Here is a 24,398-nt window from a genome sequence, read left to right as displayed (position 1 = left end):
TTTAACACCTTTGCAGTGGTTAAAGGGACGTGAAACCCAAATATTTTCCTTTCACGATTCAGACTTTGTAAACAACTTTCCAGTTTAATTCTATTGTCAATTGTGTTGCTTTCTTTTGTTGAAAGAGCAGCAGTAGACTACTGGGAGCTAGCTGAACACATCAGCCAAGCCAATGATAAGAGGTATGTACGTGCAGCCACCAATCGGCAATTCGCTTCCAGCTCAAGTCTACCTAGGTATGCTTTTCAACAAAAGATACAAAGAGAATAGAACAATTAGATAAAAGAAGAAAATTGTAAAGATGCTTAAAATTGCATTCTCTATCTCAATGAGAAAAAAATGGGTTTCATGTCCCATTTTCGTTTTGCACTTTTATATCCCTTTATGCCAAATTTTTTATGCTCCATATGAGGAATTCAAGCTAGGAGCTGGCCCATTTTTTGTTCAGCACCCTGGGTAGCACTTGCTGATTGGTGGCTACATTTAGCCACTGAACATCGGTCTAAATGTTACTATTAATGCAGTGTGCCTTGTCCTCTCTCCCAGGAGAATATTTTCCTTCCCCCCTTTTTTCTTCTATCTTTCTTTCCCTCATACTATCCCGCCTGGTCTCGGTTTTATGCATATCTATACATACTTAAATGATGTGGGGGGGAAAGTGGTATAAAAGTATACGCTTTAACTGGATCATGAAAGAAAATGTTGAATTTCATCTCTCTTTAAATTGTAAATTTATGGATCCAACTGTGGAGATTTTTCAAATGTTTAGGTGGATGGTAAAAAAAAAAAAAAAAGTATCATCCTGTGCTATGCTATGTAAGAGAGGTCAGTGTAATTTCTCTGGTTGATTTGAACATGTAAAGCAGTAATATAAAGATAGGGGTGCTGATCTATGGATGTTATACAATGAATAACTGTATACATCACCCCTCTTTGGGATTGTTTATCTTGCTCTGTGCAAAAAACGTTATTGAGGATCAAAATCAAAAGACGGCATCAATGACATTAACCTTCAAGGTGCATGAAGCTTAAAATGAGACAATTTATCTAAGCCAGAGCAGCTTTCAAAATAAATGGCTGAATGGTGAACATTTGATATAAGGACCAATTATCTGCTACACTGAAAAAAACTTGAAATGAAACATAAGGAAAGTGTGATGTGATTTCTACCAGTTAGCAGACCAAACGTAATGGTCTGATGTCACATTAAAGGGACAGTAAAGAAACAAACCTTCCTTATTCGAGTAGAGCATGTCATTTTAAACAACTTTTCAATTTACTTCTATTATCAAATGTCCTTTTAGTATCCTTTGTTGAAGAGTAAACCTAGGTAGGATGATAGCAGCTTAGGAGTGTGCATGTTTCTTTAGTGGTCTATAGCTGCAGTGTTTGCAACCATGTATAAATTGCTATAAACCCTGTTGCACACACTGCCGACACATGGCTAAAACATGTACGCTCCTGAGATCACACAGCTTTTCTCTTCAACAAAGAATACCAAGAGAACTAACCAAACTGAAAACTGAAGCAAATTGGAAAATTGTTTAAAATGCAACGCTCTATCCAATTAAAGTTTAATTTTGACTTTACTTTCTCTAGATTACTTCTATGTCTCATTCTTAGTTATGGATAACTTACTTCAGGGTTTAAAAAAAAATGCATCACACAGGCACGATTCAAGAAATTGAAACAGATACACATTGTATAAGAGTCTGGTAACTTTAATATATAGATATAAAAATATAACAAACAGGAGCTAAGTTCAAGAACAGTAACAGCTAGCCACAAAGTTAGTATAACGTGAATTGTTTTGCAGCTGTTATTTTCCCCATTCTCAAAAACATCCATAATACTATGACCATACAAGTGTGCTAAAGGGTAAAGACAATAACATGAGGTTAATACCTGTGAATGACTACTTGTAGATCCTTCTTGACCATCACTTTGGGGTAGAACAGAATATGAAGCCGATTCACCATCCTTCATATTTTCCACAGACTTTTGGGGGCTCGCAGTTAACCCTGCTATAAGCAGAAAGTAGGAGTAAAGCACCATATATACCACCAAATCAGTAACAGAGCCATAAATGCTTCTAATTACCTTTATCAAAGATCAATCTTACTCTCCGAGAATTTCGCTTTCGGTTTCTCAATTCTCTTTCAAAATTTCCAAGACTGGTAGTGTACTGGTCCCATGTAATGTCTGGCACCTGAACAATCCTCTGTGGGTGAGGTATCCCAATATCCATCTGATATATATAAAAAAAAAAAACACAGATACTAGTTAAAGGGGCAGTCTAAGCCAGAATTTGTATTGTTTTAAAAGATAGATAATCCCTTTATTACTCATTCCCTAGTTTTGTTTAACCAACAGTTATATTAATATACTTTTTATACTGATTACTTTGTATCTAACCCTCTGCAAACTGCCCTATTCTTTCAGTTATTTTGATAGATTTGCACTTTAGCCAGTGCTGACTCCTAGGTAACTCCACGTGCGTGAGCACAGTGTTATCTATATGAAACACATGAACTTACACCCTCTAGTGGTGAAAACCTGTCAAAATGCATTCAGATAAGAGGCGTGTCAGGGTACCTGTGAATAACATTAAATAATGTATCAAAAAATTTTGATATTTGATGTCCGCTAAGATCTCCCTTGACATGAGTTTTGTGGGCTATAACCAAAATAGACCAGCCCCCCTTTTTCCTGGATTACAGAACAAAGGGACTCACATCTGTAAAATCTCAGGATGACACAGACCCCCCCCCCCCCCTGCTGGGACTGGGTATACATTACAGGCCAGGATCTCTCAAATTATCCATTTCAAAGGAAACTTGTATACAGATTTTTCCCTATCTGAAAAAGCAGTCGCTTAGTCTGAACTGATAACTGAATATACAAACATACTCAGAGGAGATAGCCCTTGTTATCTAAGTGTTAAGTGTCCCCTACTGAGTTTCAAATACACGAAGCTCAGACGTACGACTCAATGAAAAATAGCTGGAGAAAACCGAGACATGTTTAACCCTATGAGTGCTGAAAGCATATAAGAATTTAAATCATGGTATTAAAAAGAGAAGTTAGAAATGAATCTATATTAACTGTATAATTCTCAAAGATTTAATTGAAACTCAGACTATATATATATATATATATATATATATATATATATATATATATATATATATATATATATATATATATATATATATATATATATATATATATATATATATATATATATATATATATATATATATCCTGAGAAGAAATGCCTCACAGTAACATATTAGATAAGTATTTGCTGAACTTAATAAGTAGCTATATAATCAATGTCAATGTTTAAACAACTTGTTTCAAAATGGATAACATATATAATTGATGCTGTAAATAATATCATACGTTTCTAGACACTCATCAAGAGATATTCAGATATGCATGATTTATATTGATATGGGATAGTAGTCCAATATAAATATAATTATGTGAAATTACATCTTATTGCTGATCTCAAGGTATGTAATGTATGTGATATTAAGATAACTGAGAAAGTAATTGAGTCCATGATGAAGGTATTATAATCTTTTTAAATCTTTTCATAGAAAATATGATTTTTAAACGCATTTTTAAAATATTATAAGTGGAATATATCTTGAAAAACTAAGAATAAAAATATATTAAATGGACCATATATGGAACATATAATTATTAAACATAATTTATGTAAGAACTTACCTGATAAATTCATTTCTTTCATATTAACAAGAGTCCATGAGCTAGTGACGTATGGGATATACATTCCTACCAGGAGGGGCAAAGTTTCCCAAACCTTAAAATGCCTATAAATACACCCCTCACCACACCCACAAATCAGTTTAACGAATAGCCAAGAAGTGGGGTGATAAGAAAAAAAGTGCGAAGCATATAAAATAAGGAATTGGAATAATTGTGCTTTATACAAAAAAATCATAACCACCACAAAAAAGGGTGGGCCTCATGGACTCTTGTTAATATGAAAGAAATGAATTTATCAGGTAAGTTCTTACATAAATTATGTTTTCTTTCATGTAATTAACAAGAGTCCATGAGCTAGTGACGTATGGGATAATGACTACCCAAGATGTGGATCTTTCCACACAAGAGTCACTAGAGAGGGAGGGATAAAATAAAGACAGCCAATTCCTGCTGAAATAATCCACACCCAAAATAAAGTTTAACAAAAAACATAAGCAGAAGATTCAAACTGAAACCGCTGCCTGAAGAACTTTTCTACCAAAACTGCTTCAGAAGAAGAAAATACATCAAAATAGTAGAATTTAGTAAAAGTATGCAAAGAGGACCAAGTTGCTGCTTTGCAGATCTGGTCAACCGAAGCTTCATTCCTAAACGCCCAGGAAGTAGATACTGACCTAGTAGAATGAGCTGTAATTCTCTGAGGCGGAATTTTACCCGACTCAACATAGGCAAGATGAATTAAAGATTTCAACCAAGATGCCAAAGAAATGGCAGAAGCTTTCTGGCCTTTCCTAGAACCGGAAAAGATAACAAATAGACTAGAAGTCTTACGGAAAGATTTCGTAGCTTCAACATAATATTTCAAAGCTCTAACAACATCCAAAGAATGCAACGATTTCTCCTTAGAATTCTTAGGATTAGGACATAATGAAGGAACCACAATTTCTCTACTAATGTTGTTGGAATTCACAACTTTAGGTAAAAATTCAAAAGAAGTTCGCAACACCGCCTTATCCTGATGAAAAATCAGAAAAGGAGACTCACAAGAAAGAGCAGATAATTCAGAAACTCTTCTTAGCAGAAGAGATGGCCAAAAGGAACAAAACTTTCCAAGAAAGTAATTTAATGTCCAATGAATGCATAGGTTCAAACGGAGGAGCTTGAAGAGCTCCCAGAACCAAATTCAAACTCCAAGGAGGAGAAATTGACTGATGACAGGTTTTATACGAACCAAAGCTTGTACAAAACAATGAATATCAGGAAGAATAGCAATCTTTCTGTGAAAAAGAACAGAAAGAGCGGAGATTTGTCCTTTCAAAGAACTTGCGGACAAACCCTTATCTAAACCATCCTGAAGAAACTGTAAAATTCTCGGTATTCTAAAAGAATGCCAGGAAAAATGATGAGAAAGACACCAAGAAATATAAGTCTTCCAGACTCTATAATATATCTCTCGAGATACAGATTTACGAGCCTGTAACATAGTATTAATCACGGAGTCAGAGAAACCTCTTTGACCAAGAATCAAGCGTTCAATCTCCATACCTTTAAATTTAAGGATTTCAGATCCGGATGGAAAAAAGGACCTTGTGACAGAAGGTCTGGTCTTAACGGAAGAGTCCATGGTTGGCAAGATGCCATCCGGACAAGATCCGCATACCAAAACCTGTGAGGCCATGCCGGAGCTAATAGCAGAACAAACGAGCATTCCCTCAGAATCTTGGAGATTACTCTTGGAAGAAGAACTAGAGGCGGAAAGATATAGGCAGGATGATACTTCCAAGGAAGTGATAATGCATCCACTGCCTCCGCCTGAGGATCCCGGGATCTGGACAGATACCTGGGAAGTTTCTTGTTTAGATGAGAGGCCATCAGATCTATCTCTGGGAGCCCCCACATTTGAACAATCTGAAGAAATACCTCTGGGTGAAGAGACCATTCGCCCGGATGCAACGTTTGGCGACTGAGATAATCCGCTTCCCAATTGTCTACACCTGGGATATGAACCGCAGAGATTAGACAGGAGCTGGATTCCGCCCAAACCAAAATTCGAGATACTTCTTTCATAGCCAGAGGACTGTGAGTCCCTCCTTGATGATTGATGTATGCCACAGTTGTGACATTGTCTGTCTGAAAACAAATGAACGATTCTCTCTTCAGAAGAGGCCAAAACTGAAGAGCTCTGAAAACTGCACGGAGTTCCAAGATATTGATCGGTAATCTCACCTCCTGAGATTCCCAAACTCCTTGTGCCGTTAGAGATCCCCACACAGCTCCCCAACCTGTGAGACTTGCATCTGTTGAAATTACAGTCCAGGTCGGAAGAACAAAAGAAACCCCCTGAATTAAACGAAGGTGATCTGTCCACCACGTTAGAGAGTGCCGAACAATCGGTTTTAAAGATATTAATTGATATATCTTCGTGTAATCCCTGCACCATTGGTTCAGCATACAGAGCTGAAGAGGTCGCATGTGAAAACGAGCAAAGGGGATCGCGTCCGATGCAGCAGTCATAAGACCTAGAATTTCCATGCATAAGGCTACCGAAGGGAATGATTGAGACTGAAGGTTTCGACAAGCTGTAATCAATTTTAGACGTCTCTTGTCTGTTAAAGACAGGGTCATGGACACTGAATCTATCTGGAAACCCAGAAAGGTTACCCTTGTTTGAGGAATCAAAGAACTTTTTGGAAAATTGATCCTCCAACCATGATCTTGAAGAAACAACACAAGTCGATTCGTATGAGACTCTGCTAAATGTAAAGACTGAGCAAGTACCAAGATATCGTCCAAATAAGGAAATACCACAATACCCTGTTCTCTGATTACAGACAGAAGGGCACCGAGAATCTTTGTGAAAATTCTTGGAGCTGTAGCAAGGCCAAATGGTAGAGCCACAAACTGGTAATGCTTGTCTAGAAAAGAGAATCTCAGGAACTGATAATGATCTGGATGAATCGGAATATGCAGATATGCATCCTGTAAATCTATTGTGGACATATAATTCCCTTGCTGAACAAAAGGCAATATAGTCCTTACAGTTACCATCTTGAACGTTGGTATCCTTATATAACGATTCAATAATTTTAGATCCAGAACTGGTCTGAAGGAATTCTCCTTCTTTGGTACAATGAAGAGATTTGAATAAAACCCCATCCCCTGTTCCGGAACTGGAACTGGCATAATTACGCCAGCCAACTCTAGATCTGAAACACAATTCAGAAATGCTTGAGCTTTCACTGGATTTACTGGGACATGGGAAAGAAAAAATCTCTTTGCAGGAGGTCTCATCTTGAAACCAATTCTGTACCCTTCTGAAACAATGTTCTGAATCCAAAGATTGTGAACAGAATTGATCCAAATTTCTTTGAAAAAACGTAACCTGCCCCCTACCAGCTGAACTGGAATGAGGGCCGTACCTTCATGTGAACTTAGAAGCAGGCTTTGCCTTTCTAGCAGGCTTGGATTTATTCCAGACTGGAGATGGTTTCCAAACTGAAACTGCTCCTGAGGACGAAGGATCAGGCTTTTGTTCTTTGTTGAAACGAAAGGAACGAAAACGATTGTTAGCCCTGTTTTTACCTTTAGACTTTTTATCCTGTGGTAAAAAAGTTCCTTTCCCACCAGTAACAGTTGAAATAATAGAATCCAACTGAGAACCAAATAATTTGTTTCCCTGGAAAGAAATGGAAAGTAGAGTTGATTTAGAAGCCATATCAGCATTCCAGGTCTTAAGCCATAAAGCTCTTCTGGCTAAGATAGCCAGAGACATAAACCTAACATCAACTCTAATAATATCAAAAATGGCATCACAGATGAAATTATTAGCATGCTGGAGAAGAATAATAATATCATGAGAATCACGATTTGTTACTTGTTGCGCTAGAGTTTCCAACCAAAAAGTTGAAGCTGCAGCAACATCAGCCAATGATATAGCAGGTCTAAGAAGATTACCTGAACATAGATAAGCTTTTCTTAGAAAAGATTCAATTTTCCTATCTAAAGGATCCTTAAACGAGGTACCATCTGACGTAGGAATGGTAGTACGTTTAGCAAGGGTAGAAATAGCCCCATCAACTTTAGGGATTTTGTCCCAAAATTCTAACCTGTCAGGCGGAACAGGATATAATTGCTTAAAACGTTTAGAAGGAGTAAATGAATTACCCAATTTATCCCATTCCTTGGAAATTACTGCAGAAATAGCATTAGGAACAGGAAAGACTTCTGGAATAACCGCAGGAGCTTTAAAAACCTTATCCAAACGTATAGAATTAGTATCAAGAGGACTAGAATCCTCTATTTCTAAAGCAATTAGTACTTCTTTAAGTAAAGAGCGAATAAATTCCATCTTAAATAAATATGAAGATTTATCAGCATCAATCTCTGAGATAGAATCCTCTGAACCAGAAGAGTCCAAAGAATCAGAATGATGGTGTTCATTTAAAAATTCATCTGTAGAGAGAGAAGATTTAAAAGACTTTTTACGTTTACTAGAAGGAGAAATAACAGACAAAGCCTTCTTTATGGATTCAGAAACAAAATCTCTTATGTTATCAGGAACATTCTGCACCTTAGATGTTGAGGGAACTGCAACAGGCAATGGTACATCACTAAAGGAAATATTATCTGCTTTAACAAGTTTGTCATGACAATTATTACAAACAACAGCTGGAGGAATAGCTACCAAAAGTTTACAGCAGATACACTTAGCTTTGGTAGATCCAGCAGGCAGTGGTTTTCCTGTAGTATCTTCTGGCTCAGATGCAACGTGAGACATCTTGCAATATGTAAGAGAAAAAACAACATATAAAGCAAAATAGATCAAATTCCTTATAAGACAGTTTCAGGAATGGGAAAAAATGCCAAACATCAAGCTTCTAGCAACCAGAAGCAAATGAAAAATGAGACTGAAATAATGTGGAGACAAAAGCGACGCCCATATTTTTTAGCGCCAAATAAGACTCCCACATTATTTGGCGCCTAAATGCTTTTGGCGCCAAAAATGACGCCACATCCGGAACGCCGACATTTTTGGCGCAAAATAACGTCAAAAAATGACGCAACTTCCGGCGACACGTATGACGCCGGAAACGGAAAAGAATTTTTGCGCCAAAAAAGTCCGCGCCAAGAATGACGCAATAAAATGAAGCATTTTCAGCCCCCGCGAGCCTAACAGCCCACAGGGAAAAAAAGTCAAATTTTTGAGGTAAGAAAAAATATGATAATTCAATGCATAATCCCAAATATGAAACTGACTGTCTGGAAATAAGGAAAGTTGAACATTCTGAGTCAAGGCAAATAAATGTTTGAATACATATATTTAGAACTTTATAAATAAAGTGCCCAACCATAGCTTAGAGTGTCACAGAAAATAAGACTTACTTACCCCAGGACACTCATCTACATGTTTGTAGAAAGCCAAACCAGTACTGAAACGAGAATCAGTAGAGGAAATGGTAAATATAAGAGTATATCGTCGATCTGAAAAGGGAGGTAAGAGATGAATCTCTACGACCGATAACAGAGAACCTTATGAAATAGACCCCGTAGAAGGAGATCACTGCATTCAATAGGCAATACTCTCTTCACATCCCTCTGACATTCACTGCACGCTGAGAGGAAAACCGGGCTCCAACTTGCTGCGGAGCGCATATCAACGTAGAATCTAGCACAAACTTACTTCACCACCTCCCTTGGAGGCAAAGTTTGTAAAACTGATTTGTGGGTGTGGTGAGGGGTGTATTTATAGGCATTTTAAGGTTTGGGAAACTTTGCCCCTCCTGGTAGGAATGTATATCCCATACGTCACTAGCTCATGGACTCTTGTTAATTACATGAAAGAAACTAAGATTAAAAGTATATCAAAATAGGCATTTGATAAAAATATATATAAGAAATGTATTTACTGTAGCAGTATTGATAGCGAGACTGCAATTCTGGTTATCTGATGCCACCAATAGTTCAGAAATGGTATGACAGCCAAACAAATTGACTGTTTAAAACATATGCCAAACCAAATAACCAATCAATGCTCAGCTTCGTTAAGTGCGAATCACAGACAAGCATCGGTAAGGGCCTATCCAATTCTTGTGGGCATTATTAAAGAAAAGGAGGAGGGATTCTTTATTTTTTTAGGAATAAAGACCTACACACACACACACACACACAGGGGACACACAGACTCAAAGAAGCATTTTTGGAGAGGAAAATACATAGGCTTTGGACCAAGTATATTCTCTGCCATTTTGAGACACTTTCTTGAACAAATGAAGATTAACAATTTTGGGACCTGTAACTCTGCACATAGTGGATAAATCCTTCTTAGATGAACCACAAGAAATTCTGGAAACTGAATAATCATTTGGTTATGTGGTAACATATGGCAGTGACTATAATCTAATATTTTAAAGCAAATACATTCATTATTGCTACAGTAATTGAAGATGGTAATTTTAAAAGGGCACTTCGTATTTTATGCGTATATCCATAGTCCTGTGTAGTCTTAGCTAGTCATATAAATTGGCTGTTTGCATTAATAATATATACAATTTCTATTGTTTCTAACTGAAGTTATATAGAATCATTTGTGGGCTCAATAACTTAATTATACTTGTCTGAAAGTTATCTAAAATCAATTGAGACCGAGTAAGATTTGTGTGAAGTATCTTGGTAAATTGTTTATATAAACACTGACGTTAGCAGTCCATATTCTGGTATTTTAATGTGATACACTGTGAGTAAGGTTAATTTTTAAGGTATATTTTTATAATCTGTTGTATAGATTATAAATTATAAGCGTGTATAATTTGATTCATAGTCTGGTTTCTCTAAATATATTGCAATGTGTATATAAATCTTAACTAATCTAAAGAATTTAGGAATAATTAATTTCCATAGTTTTGTATATACATTTTAATTTGGGGCTTGTTTTAAAGAATAACAAATAAATTATATTTATAACCCTGGAATATACTGACAGGCGGCCTTCAAGGTCTAAGAAATTAGCATATGAACGTCCTAAGTTTAGCTTTCAACTAAGAAAACCAAACGAACAAAGCAAAATTGGTGATAAAAGTAAATTGGAAAGTTGTTTAAAATGACATGCCCTGTCTGAATCATGAAAGTTTATTTTGGACTTGACTGTAACCTTAAAGTAACAGACATATGGCACTTACAGAAGCAAATTATAGAACTAACTAGATTTCTATTCTAAAATAGAGATTCCTAATTTTTGCTCACTCAAATAAGTTAGGGGAGACGTTTTGGTGACTTTTTATAAAAAGTCTATCCTTCATTTAGACATAGAATCTAATGTCTAGCAACACTTAAAATGTCCTTGAGACAGAAAAAAAAATCTCAAACTTGCATGATTTAAATAAAGTGTGCAATTTTAAATTCACTTCTATTTTTATTAATGTACTTAGAAAATGTACATATCATACACTAGTGGGATCTAGCAGGTGACTGGCGCCTGCAAACATTTGTATCTTGTGATTGGCTGACAAGATGTGACCTGGTAGCTCTTAGTAGTGCAGTGCTGTTCCTTGGGCAAAGGATATGAAGAGAATGAATCAACTTTATAATGGAAGTTGTTTAAAACTGTATTTCCTATATGAATCCTGAAAAAAAGAAAAAAAATTGGGTTTCATGCCACTTTAATAGATAGGCTCAGTTCCCCAAGTAGCACTCACCAGAGAACACTCATACTTTTATAGGAAATGAACCCCACCATTTACATAGGTACAGTAATCTTACTGTATAGCTGTCATGCATTTAAAGCAGAGCATCATGGACATGAAAGTTTCCTAGCAAGTTTTGAAAACTAACGGTTAAGAATATTTGAGCACAGCCTGTTTTTATCTTGTTTGTCAGCCTGTTTTTATCTTGTTTGTCAGCTGACCCTTACTTTTTGTGGTCTCTGCTTATAGCAGGAGATATAGCTAATAATATGCTCTACTACCCCCTCCTATATACTTTAATCTAGAGTGGGTTCAAGTGAATGGCTGTGTGCTTGAGGTGTCTTGTTTCTTTGGGGGTTTTTTGGGAGGAGGTGGTAAATTTTAATTATAAATTTCCATGAAGCGACCGATATTACCAGGAATTTTTTTCTGTTTCCATGTCTGACTGAGAAGTTAATTTCTTGCAGCAACATGTGGGTTTTGCAATTTAAATTATCCCTCCTTTTAAACTACAGGTATACCCCGCTCATACAGCGGGTTAGGGACCGAAGCCCCGCTGTAAAGTGAAAACCGCCTTAAAGTGAAACAAGGCAGTTTTAGCTTCTTTTCACTTGCCAGAGTGTTTAAAAACTTAAAAACATGTTTACACTAACATATATTAGAGGTGCAATATTGCTATGTTTAGTTTAACACTAGCACAGCACAGTATTCAATAAATACTGTACCTGTAAAAAAGTGACAATTACTGTAGTAAAATTTGCCAGACTATAATACTGAGACACAGATTGTACTGTAATGCTGTAAACAAAGTGAACTGCACATAACAAAATGGTGCCAGTCACTTTTCTCACAAGATTACAGCACTGTTTCAAATATTTGGAGGTTGAACTTCAGCTCCACAAAGCACAGTATTAGCGAAGCGCTGTAAAGTGAAGCGCTGTAAAGTGAGGTATACCTGTATATCAATTAAATAAGAAGGTCCTTAACCACATGGCTGAAACAATACTGTGCAATAATGTGTACCCAGTGGCAGAACTTTTCTCCACTTTCTACGATGAGATTTTTTTAGTGAAAAATTTTCTGCAGATCATTTTCAAATTAAAAACAGAATTTATGTTTACCTGATAAATTACTTTCTCCAACGGTGTGTCCGGTCCACGGCGTCATCCTTACTTGTGGGATATTCTCTTCCCCAACAGGAAATGGCAAAGAGCCCAGCAAAGCTGGTCACATGATCCCTCCTAGGCTCCGCCTACCCCAGTCATTCGACCGACGTTAAGGAGGAATATTTGCATAGGAGAAACCATATGATACCGTGGTGACTGTAGTTAAAGAAAATAAATTATCAGACCTGATTAAAAAACCAGGGCGGGCCGTGGACCGGACACACCGTTGGAGAAAGTAATTTATCAGGTAAACATAAATTCTGTTTTCTCCAACATAGGTGTGTCCGGTCCACGGCGTCATCCTTACTTGTGGGAACCAATACCAAAGCTTTAGGACACGGATGAAGGGAGGGAGCAAATCAGGTCACCTAAATGGAAGGCACCACGGCTTGCAAAACCTTTCTCCCAAAAACAGCCTCAGAAGAAGCAAAAGTATCAAACTTGTAAAATTTGGTAAAAGTGTGCAGTGAAGACCAAGTCGCTGCCCTACATATCTGATCAACAGAAGCCTCGTTCTTGAAGGCCCATGTGGAAGCCACAGCCCTAGTGGAATGAGCTGTGATTCTTTCAGGAGGCTGCCGTCCGGCAGTCTCGTAAGCCAATCTGATGATGCTTTTAATCCAAAAAGAGAGAGAGGTAGAAGTTGCTTTTTGACCTCTCCTTTTACCAGAATAAACAACAAACAAGGAAGATGTTTGTCTAAAATCCTTTGTAGCATCTAAATAGAATTTTAGAGCGCGAACAACATCCAAATTGTGCAACAAACGTTCCTTCTTCGAAACTGGTTTCGGACACAAAGAAGGCACGACTATCTCCTGGTTAATGTTTTTGTTAGAAACAACTTTTGGAAGAAAACCAGGTTTAGTACGTAAAACCACCTTATCTGCATGGAACACCAGATAAGGAGGAGAACACTGCAGAGCAGATAATTCTGAAACTCTTCTGGCAGAAGAAATTGCAACCAAAAACAAAACTTTCCAAGATAATAACTTAATATCAACGGAATGTAAGGGTTCAAACGGAACCCCCTGAAGAACTGAAAGAACTAAGTTGAGACTCCAAGGGGGAGTCAAAGGTTTGTAAACAGGCTTAATTCTAACCAGAGCCTGAACAAAGGCTTGAACATCTGGCACAGCTGCCAGCTTTTTGTGGAGTAACACAGACAAGGCAGAAATCTGTCCCTTCAAGGAACTTGCAGATAATCCTTTCTCCAATCCTTCTTGAAGAAAGGATAGAATCTTAGGAATCTTTACCTTGTCCCAAGGGAATCCTTTAGATTCACACCAACAGATATATTTTTTCCATATTTTGTGGTAAATTTTCCTAGTTACAGGCTTTCTGGCCTGAACAAGAGCATCAATAACAGAATCTGAGAACCCTCGTTTTGATAAGATCAAGCGTTCAATCTCCAAGCAGTCAGCTGGAGTGAGACCAGATTCGGATGTTCGAACGGATCTTGAACAAGAAGGTCTCGTCTCAAAGGTAGCTTCCATGGTGGAGCCGATGACATATTCACCAGATCTGCATACCAAGTCCTGCGTGGCCACGCAGGAGCTATCAAGATCACCGACGCCCTCTCCTGATGGATCCTGGCTACCAGCCTGGGGATGAGAGGAAACGGCGGGAATACATAAGCTAGTTTGAAGGTCCAAGGTGCTACTAGTGCATCTACTAGAGTCGCCTTGGGATCCCTGGATCTGGATCCGTAGCAAGGAACCTTGAAGTTCTGACGAGAGGCCATCAGATCCATGTCTGGAATGCCCCACAGTTGAGTAATTTGGGCAAAGATTTCCGGATGGAGTTCCCACTCCCCCGGATGTAATGTCTGACGACTCAGAAAATCCGCTTCCCAATTTTCCACTCCTGGGATGTGGATTGCAGACAGGTGGCAGGAGTGAGTCTCCGCCCATTGAATGATTTTGGCCACTTCTTCCATCGCCAGGGAACTCCTTGTTCCCCCCTGATGGTTGATGTACGCAACAGTCGTCATGTTGTCTGATTGAAACCGTATGAACTTGGCCTTTGCTAGCTGAGGCCAAGCCTTGAGAGCATTGAATATCGCTCTCAGTTCCAGAATATTTATCGGTAGAAGAGATTCTTCCCGAGACCAAAGACCCTGAGCTTTCAGGGATCCCCAGACCGCGCCCCAGCCCATCAGACTGGCGTCGGTCGTGACAATGACCCACTCTGGTCTGCGGAAGGTCATCCCTTGTGACAGGTTGTCCAGGGACAGCCACCAACGGAGTGAGTCTCTGGTCCTCTGATTTACTTGTATCTTCGGAGACAAGTCTGTATAGTCCCCATTCCACTGACTGAGCATGCACAGTTGTAATGGTCTTAGATGAATGCGCGCAAAAGGAACTATGTCCATTGCCGCTACCATCAACCCGATCACTTCCATGCACTGAGCTATGGAAGGAAGAGGAACGGAATGAAGTATCCGACAAGAGTCTAGAAGCTTTGTTTTTCTGGCCTCTGTCAGAAAAATCCTCATTTCTAAGGAGTCTATTATTGTTCCCAAGAAGGGAACCCTTGTTGACGGAGATAGAGAACTCTTTTCCACGTTCACTTTCCATCCGTGAGATCTGAGAAAGGCCAGGACGATGTCCGTGTGAGCCTTTGCTTGAGGAAGGGACGACGCTTGAATCAGAATGTCGTCCAAGTAAGGTACTACAGCAATGCCCCTTGGTCTTAGCACAGCTAGAAGGGACCCTAGTACCTTTGTGAAAATCCTTGGAGCAGTGGCTAATCCGAAAGGAAGCGCCACGAACTGGTAATGCTTGTCCAGGAATGCGAACCTTAGGAACCGATGACGTTCCTTGTGGATAGGAATATGTAGATACGCATCCTTTAAATCCACCGTGGTCATGAATTGACCTTCCTGGATGGAAGGAAGAATAGTTCGAATGGTTTCCATCTTGAACGATGGAACCTTGAGAAACTTGTTTAAGATCTTGAGATCTAAGATTGGTCTGAACGTTCCCTCTTTTTTGGGAACTATGAACAGATTGGAGTAGAACCCCATCCCTTGTTCTCTTAATGGAACAGGATGAATCACTCCCATTTTTAACAGGTCTTCTACACAATGTAAGAATGCCTGTCTCTTTATGTGGTCTAAAGACAACTGAGACCTGTGGAACCTCCCCCTTGGGGGAAGTCCCTTGAATTCCAGAAGATAACCTTGGGAGACTATTTCTAGCGCCCAAGGATCCAGAACATCTCTTGCCCAAGCCTGAGCGAAGAGAGAGAGTCTGCCCCCCACCAGATCCGGTCCCGGATCGGGGGCCAACATTTCATGCAGTCTTGGTAGCAGTGGCAGGTTTCTTGGCCTGCTTTCCCTTGTTCCAGCCTTGCATTGGTCTCCAAGCTGGCTTGGCTTGAGAAGTATTACCCTCTTGCTTAGAGGACGTAGCACCTCGGGCTGGTCCGTTTCTACGAAAGGGACGAAAATTAGGTTTATTTTTTGCCTTGAAAGGCCGATCCTGAGGAAGGGCGTGGCCCTTACCCCCAGTGATATCAGAGATAATCTCTTTCAAGTCAGGGCCAAACAGCGTTTTCCCCTTGAAAGGAATGTTAAGTAGCTTGTTCTTGGAAGACGCATCAGCCGACCAAGATTTCAACCAAAGCGCTCTGCGCGCCACAATAGCAAACCCAGAATTCTTAGCCGCTAACCTAGCCAATTGCAAAGTGGCGTCTAGGGTGAAAGAATTAGCCAATTTGAGAGCATTGATTCTGTCCATAATCTCCTCATAAGGAGGAGAATCACTATCGACCGCCTTTATCAGCTCATCGAACCAGAAACATGCGGCTGTAGCGACAGGGACAATGCATGCAATTGGTTGTAGAAGGTAACCCTGCTGAACAAACATCTTTTTAAGCAAACCTTCTAATTTTTTATCCATAGGATCTTTGAAAGCACAACTATCCTCTATGGGTATAGTGGTGCGTTTGTTTAAAGTGGAAACCGCCCCCTCGACCTTGGGGACTGTCTGCCATAAGTGCTTTCTAGGGTCGACCAAAGGAAACAATTTTTTAAATATGGGGGGAGGGACGAAAGGAATACCGGGCGTTTCCCATTCTTTATTAACAATGTCCGCCACCCGCTTGGGTATAGGAAAAGCTTCTGGGAGCCCCGGCACCTCTAGGAACTTGTCCATTTTACATAGTTTCTCTGGGATGACCAACTTGTCACAATCATCCAGAGTGGATAATACCTCCTTAAGCAGAATGCGGAGATGTTCCAACTTAAATTTAAATGCAATCACATCAGGTTCAGCCTGTTGAGAAATGTTCCCTGAATCAGTAATTTCTCCCTCAGACAAAACTTCCCTGGCCCCATCAGACTGGGTTAGGGGCCCTTCAGAGATATTAGTATCAGCGTTGCCATGCTCTTCAGTATCTAAAACAGAGCAGCCGCGCTTACGCTGACAAGTGTTCATTTGGGCTAAAATGTTTTTGACAGAATTATCCATTACAGCCGTTAATTGTTGCATAGTAAGGAGTATTGGCGCGCTAGATGTACTAGGGGCCTCCTGAGTGGGCAAGACTCGTGTAGACGAAGGAGGGAATGATGCAGTACCATGCTTACTCCCCTCACTTGAGGAATCATCTTGGGCATCATTGTCATTATCACATAAATCACATTTATTTAAATGAATAGGAATTCTGGCTTCCCCACATTCAGAACACAGTCTATCTGGTAGTTCAGACATGTTAAACAGGCATAAACTTGATAACAAAGTACAAAAAACGTTTTAAAATAAAACCGTTACTGTCACTTTAAATTTTAAACTGAACACACTTTATTACTGCAATTGCGAAAAAACATGAAGGAATTGTGCAAAATTCACCAAATTTTCACCACAGTGTCTTAAAGCCTTAAAAGTATTGCACACCAAATTTGGAAGCTTTAACCCTTAAAATAACGGAACCGGAGCCGTTTTAAACTTTAACCCCTTTACAGTCCCTGGTATCTGCTTTGCTGAGACCCAACCAAGCCCAAAGGGGAATACGATACCAAATGACGCCTTCAGAAAGTCTTTTCTAAGTGTCAGAGCTCCTCTCACATGCGACTGCATGCCATGCCTCTCAAAAACAAGTGCGCCACACCGGCGCGAAAATGAGGCTCTGCTTATGCTTTGGGAAAGCCCCTAAGGTATAAGGTGTCTAATACAGTGCCTGCCGATATTATTATATCAAAATACCCAGATAAAATGATTCCTCAAGGCTAAATATGTGTTAATAATGAATCGATTTAGCCCAAAAAAAGTCTACTGTCTTAATAAGCCCTTGTGAAGCCCTTATTTACGATCGTAATAAACATGGCTTACCGGATCCCATAGGGAAAATGACAGCTTCCAGCATTACATCGTCTTGTTAGAATGTGTCATACCTCAAGCAGCAAGAGACTGCATACTGTTCCCCCAACTGAAGTTAATTGCTCTCAACAGTCCTGTGTGGAACAGCCATGGATTTTAGTTACGGTTGCTAAAATCATTTTCCTCATACAAACAGAAATCTTCATCTCTTTTCTGTTTCTGAGTAAATAGTACATACCAGCACTATTTCAAAATAACAAACTCTTGATTGAATAATAAAAACTACAGTTAAACACTAAAAAACTCTAAGCCATCTCCGTGGAGATGTTGCCTGTACAACGGCAAAGAGAATGACAGGGGTAGGCGGAGCCTAGGAGGGATCATGTGACCAGCTTTGCTGGGCTCTTTGCCATTTCCTGTTGGGGAAGAGAATATCCCACAAGTAAGGATGACGCCGTGGACCGGACACACCTATGTTGGAGAAATAAATTTTAAAGGGATATGAAACCCATTTTTTTTCTCTTATGATTCAGATAGAGCATGCAGTTTTAAGCAACATTCTAATTTACTCCTATTATCAATTTTTCTTTCTAATGACACGGTGAGTCCACGGAATCATCAATTACTGTTGGGAATATCACTCCTGGCCAGCAGGAGGCGGCAAAGAGCACCACAGCAAAGCTGATAAATATCACTTCCTACCCACAATCCTCCAGTCATTCTCTTTGCCTCTAGTGCAAGGAGGTTGTGAAGTAATTAGGTGTCCTGATTTTGATTCTTCTATCCAAATTTTTTCATTTTGAAGTCTGGGCAAGATTGCTCTGGCCTTCCATCACAATTTGGATCTATCTGTATTCCACATTAGTCTCTTCAGCAGGGCTGTGGTGGTTTTAAAGCAGTTAGTAAAACGCAGCAAAGCACCCTTTACATGTTCCTAACATGTTGCTGCCCTGGTATAGAAAGCCTGAGTAAGCTTACCCTGTCTTTCTTTTTACACAGGTCTCTGAGGAGCGGCATCCTCTCAAACTTTGTGAGTCGTCTGACTGTCGGACGACTAAAATGCAGGCAAGTGCCTTTTTGTTCTTCTGGGGCTAGGTGGTTGGCACTGAAGGGGTTAAGGCTCCCTGCTATTCATTTGGGACGCAAAATCCTTCAGGGGTAAGGGTGTTTTACGGCAGAGAGCAAGCACTGTGACATATTTTGAGTTAATCTCATTCAAGGCAGGAGAGGGCTCATTTTTTAAAAAATGAAGGTGTGTTTTATTGGGCTGGTTGCTATTCAGGAAAGCGCACTTCTATAGGCAACATTCCTATGGGGCTAAGACACTTTAGGAATTTTGTTATATATTCCTTTAGTCTCTCTGACGAGTTTATGGGACTAATATGTCTGTTCTCCCGCTGTATAATTGTAAGTGGAGCGGTATCCGCTCAATGACTGGTATGTTTATTTTATGTTTCTTTAACAGTAGAACAAGTGCGATTCAATGCGCGCCATCTACCCCATGTGCTGTGGCTCCGCCTCCTTAGTGAAGCGGAGCGGCGCCATTTTTGGAGTATGCTGTTTTATTCCACCTCGCTCTCCGGCTCTAAATATAAACCCTGAGAGCGGAGCGGCGTTAGACTGATCTGTAATGAATTTCTAATTTCAGGGTGTGATGTCTGTAGAATCGCCTCTAGACAGAGGCAAAAGTTTAAAACTGAATTTTTGCAGGCCGGCGATGCAAAGCGGCTGAAATGACAAAATGTGTTTAAACATTTACAATCTTTAAATAAATACGGTCTCTAGCAACGTTTTTATTAACACTGACTTGGTTAATAAACAGAGTTGTTTGGTTTATCATTGCTCAGGGAAACTGAATTTTGTTTTTACAAAATAAAACCTTTCCTAGGTTCGTATGTTTGGAAGAACAGATGATTGTTCTGTACATCTGTCCCTCCTATTTAGAATAAATATTTAGATAATAGGTTCTTATTGGAGCCTCTCGCCTATTTTTATTTTCTTTCTGTGCTTTATGTATAGCAACAGATAGATACTGCCTTATGAGCCTTATGTCTCCCAGGATGATACTGTTCAGGCAATGCCAGAGTTTTCTCCTTTCATGTCTCAAGCCTCTTTTACGTCACATGCAGTGCCCTGCGATTCCTCTCAATCTCCTGGAGTAGTATATTTTCTTACAGAATTGCAGCTCAGGTACACTCTGAGGTATCTGCGGCTTTGTTGGTTTTCCTCATCTACAGGGAAACTGCAAGAGGACATTAACATTTTCAGATAGAATGGTTTCTGCTCCATATTCTGCTACTCAGGTAGCTCTTCTCCTGAGTCTGGCGAGGAGGATTCGCCGGTAGTTTTTCCAGTGTGAAATTTTCAGATTTTGACAGTATAATTCCTTCATCTGATGCTGAAGTAATTTCCTTGAGATTTATTCTCACACACCTCGTGTACTGTTAAGGGAGGTTTTAGCCCTTGGACAACACAGGTAACTGACATTCACTGGTCAGTATAAGGTCTTCATCAGATGCCAAAGACATTGCTTTCAGATGTATGCTTGCACACCTCCTGTACTGTTAAGAGGTTTTAGCTATTTGGACGACATTGTTACCCCTGTCGTTGTAAACTCTTGGAAGTTTTGTAAACCTGAGCATTTTTGTGATGTTACTTTGAGAAAAATTTTCGAGTAAATTTTCGCAGGTGTAGCAGTTAAGAATACCTTTTTTTCCCCCTGTCTGCCATCTTTTAATGGGTTTTCCTGTTGTACCAATTAAAATGCTTGGTGCCCTAGGTAAGGGGACCTTTTTTTACTATGGCTTAGGTATTTTGGTTCCCTATGCAGAGTAGCTGATCATTTCTGGATCCATGGATATGTAGCTGGAGGTTTAATTGCTCATTTAGAGCAATGTCTGTCTTTTTAGACTTGCTGTACTTGCCACTGGGCATTGTGGCCAAATCCTCGTTCAGCTGTGAAGCCTCCCTGTGATTTTGTGATATGGCCTAGGCTTTTTAATTCTGCAGTGCTCTGAATAAGTATAATGGTTAGAGCAACAGCTTAAGGCTTTGACAACTCAGGTTTGATTCCCATTATAGGGAAATAAATTTTAATTACAGGTTCAATACTTTTGGCTTCTCCAAATCCACACTCTAGGCGTCTCTTTTCGAGGATGAGACCTTGTTTGGACTGGGTCTAACTAAATTATCCTCTGTCTTAATGTACGAAAAAGGGGTTTTCCGTCCTCACGTCAAGAGAGTAAGACTAAAAGGAAGTTCCTTTCCTTCTTTCTTCAGGGTCAATCATAACTTTGGAGTTCAACCTCAGTTTTCCTTCCAGGTGCAGATTTCTTTTTCTAGAGTATCTGCAATCCAGGTATGATGAGAGACTTTCCTTGAACGGAATTCAGGATCTTCCTCTCTGGGAGTGATAGTTCCAGTCCCAGTTTAGGAATGAGATCTTGATACTTATCTCAAGTAACTCAAATTCTAACCTTTCCTTTGGTAGAATGACTGAGGGATTGTGGGTAGGAAGTGATATATATCAGCTTTGCTGTGGTGCTCTTTGCCTCCTCCTGCTGGCCAGGAGCGATATTCCCAAAAGTGTTGATTCCGTGGACTCACCGTGTTAAGAAATTTATCAGGTAAGCATAAATTGTTTTTTCTTGTTTCTCTTGGTAAATTTATTTGAAAATCAGGATTGTAAGCTTAGGAGCCAGCCCATTTTATAGTTCAGCACCATGGATAGCCCTTCCTGAATGGTGGCTACATTTAGCCACTAATCAGCAAGCGCTACCCAGGTGCCGAAACAAAAATGTGTTGATTAACTGGAGAATAAAGCAATTTTTAAGTCTGTAATATAGTGCAGCAGTTGAAAACTGCATTGCAAATTAGCTGCAAAGAAAAACTTTTACGTTTTTAAAATGTCTTGTGAAAAATCCCTGAGAGCCAGTCAACAATAAATGCACTGCTGCTTTGCAGCGCTGCTCCATATTGGACTGTTTTCTTTAAACGGCACTCTGTTCTGGATATACTGTGCTAAGGAAAACTTACACAGTGAAGCCAGAGCACAGTACAGTTTGATGAGAACAGACTGATGCAGAGTTTTTGATGAAAAGCAAAACAGTGAACAGCTCATGCATGTGTCCTGTTTTTTCTGCAGTCATGCTGCATTTTCTGCATGATATCTCAGATCACAGTATGTTCTACCTTGGGGAATGTGTACCCGCAGTTTCCAAGGTTTCACAAGCCATATACGTCTTGATATCAGGATACATAGGAGGTAGAATATCATCTTTTGAAGTGTGGAAATCTGAAACAACCCGAGGTCAAAATTCTGTAACTGTATTAAACATAACCTTGTCTTAATGAAATTCTTGAAATGGTTCCTCTACCCAGTGTCTGCACTTTTGAAACTCTCCTATAATAGCTACCAAGAAGATTGTTTAGAGTATTAAAAACTACAAAGAAACTTCATTTAGAAAGGCTCCAAAATTTTTATTACAACCTCTTTAAAAAATAAATATCAGCAAATACTTGAAAAATTATATGCGCATCTTGCACAAATTTAATTGCGGTCTAAGCTAAGGCTTAACCTATTAAAAGGCAAGTGAATACAGTGGAATTGCATAATCAAAAATGAATAAGAAAAAAACACTTATGGGTAAATTCACCATCCCACAGATGGACAGGTTTGCAAGTAGTGAACCGGTCACCTGCAAAACGCCATTTCGCATAACGAAATTTATCATTGCACAAGAGGATTTTTGAGCAATGCCGCCCCCTGCTCTGGCACAACCAACTGCACTAGAACAAGAGATGTCAATCACTTCCGAACGAGCGAGTTTTGGGGTGGAGCAGAGGAAAACAGAAGCAGTTTATGCTTCTGAAATATGTGGCAGCAGGCTCGCTTTTGCAAACCTGCACCACATAGCCAGTAAAGCTGTATATGCAGCTTGATAAATCTACCCCGAGTCAGAATTTCAAATAAGTAGATTGTTCTTTTCTGACAAATTTTAAAGTTAGCTCCATTTTCTTTAGCCCCTGCATTATGTGACATCAGACAATCACAAAATGCATTTACATATAGATTCTGTGAATTCTCGGTCAGTAGCAGCTGGTGCCTCAAAGTGTCCAGATAAAAAGGCTGTGCACATTTGGATAATGGAAGTGAATTGGAAAGTGGTTTAAAATTGCGCACTCTGATTCAGGAAAGTTTCATATTGATTTAAATGTTCGTTCAGGGTACTGAAACCAAATCCCAGCAGGTAACCTTTATGCAACAAATTCATACATTTTCTAGAATCCTCCAATATTAGAAAAAAATTGCCCCAAATTATGTAATAAGCTGAATTAGCATTTTATTACTTGGTGTTAAGCACTGATAACTGGAGCAGGTATAGCTCACTGCTGCTATATTACCCACTAGGAAACTAGGTCTCAACAATTTTTTGGGTCTTGATGCAGAAATTTCAGAAAAAAATAAAATTTATGCTTACCTGATAAATTTATTTCTTGACATGGTGAGTCCACGGATCATCATAATTACTGTTTGGAATATCACTCCCGACCAGCAGGAGGAGGCAAAGAGCACCACAGTAAAGCTGTTAAATACCACTCCCCTACCCACAATCCCCAGTCATTCGACCAAAGGGAAAGGAAGCAATAAGGTGCAGAGGTGTCACTGTGTCAAGAAAGAAATACATTTATCAGGTAAGGATAAATTTTGTTTTCTTTCTAATGACACAGTGAGTCCACGGATCATCATAATTACTGTTGGGAACCAATACCCAAGCCAGAGGACATGGATGATAAGGGAGGGACAAGACAGTTAGCCTAAACACAAGGCGCTACTGCATGAAGAACCTTTCTCCCAAAAGAAGCCTCAGCAAAAGTATCAAATTTGTAAAATTTAGAAAAAGTATGTAAAGATGACCAAGTGGCAGCCTTGCAAATCTGTTCTACAGAAGCTCCATTTTTGAAAGCCCAAGAAGAAGAAACAGCCCTCGTGGAATGAGCCGTGATTTTCACAGGAGGCTGCTGTCCAGCAGTCTCGTATGCCAAGCGAATAACACTCATCAACCAAAAAGACAGAGAAGTAGCCATACCTTTCTGACCCGTGCGCTTCCCAGAAAAAACAACAAAAAGAAGACTGGCGAAAATCCTTAGTCGCCTGTAAATATTTCAATGCACGCACCACATCCAGGTTGTGCAACAAACGCTCCTTATGAGAAGAACGATTAGGACACAAGGAAGGAACAACAATTTCTTGATTAATATTCCTATCTGAAACCACCTTGGGAAGGAAACCTAAGGCAGTACGAAAAACTACCTTATCAGAATGAAAAATAAGGAAAGGAGATTCACACTGCAACGCTGAAAGCTCTGAAACTTTTTGCGCCGAAGAGATAGCAAACAAAAACAAAACCTTCCAGGATAACCGCTTAATATTCAAAGAATGCATAGGCTCAAACGGAGCCTGTTGAAGAACTCCAAGAACCAAATTCAGACTCCAA

At 39.4% G+C, this 24,398-nt stretch overlaps 1 protein-coding gene across 2 annotated transcripts in view; it reads right to left on the bottom strand.

Annotated features, from left to right (window-relative positions):
• Positions 1-24,398, bottom strand: part of ZZZ3 (zinc finger ZZ-type containing 3) — a 367,019-nt gene that overhangs the window by 171,081 nt on the left and 171,540 nt on the right. For both annotated transcript variants that reach the window (XM_053693335.1, XM_053693334.1), the window contains exons 4-5: positions 2,101-2,248; positions 1,906-2,024 (exon numbers count right to left, since the gene is read on the bottom strand). In XM_053693335.1, the coding sequence (XP_053549310.1) occupies positions 1,906-2,024; positions 2,101-2,248 (267 nt within the window). The remainder of the gene's footprint in view (positions 1-1,905; positions 2,025-2,100; positions 2,249-24,398) is intronic.

The sequence above is a fragment of the Bombina bombina genome, chromosome 10 (assembly GCF_027579735.1).
Source record: "Bombina bombina isolate aBomBom1 chromosome 10, aBomBom1.pri, whole genome shotgun sequence".
NCBI classification, from domain to species: Eukaryota; Metazoa; Chordata; class Amphibia; order Anura; family Bombinatoridae; genus Bombina; species Bombina bombina.
Note: the sequence above shows the minus strand (reverse complement) of the source record. Positions and strands in the feature narration are given on the sequence as shown.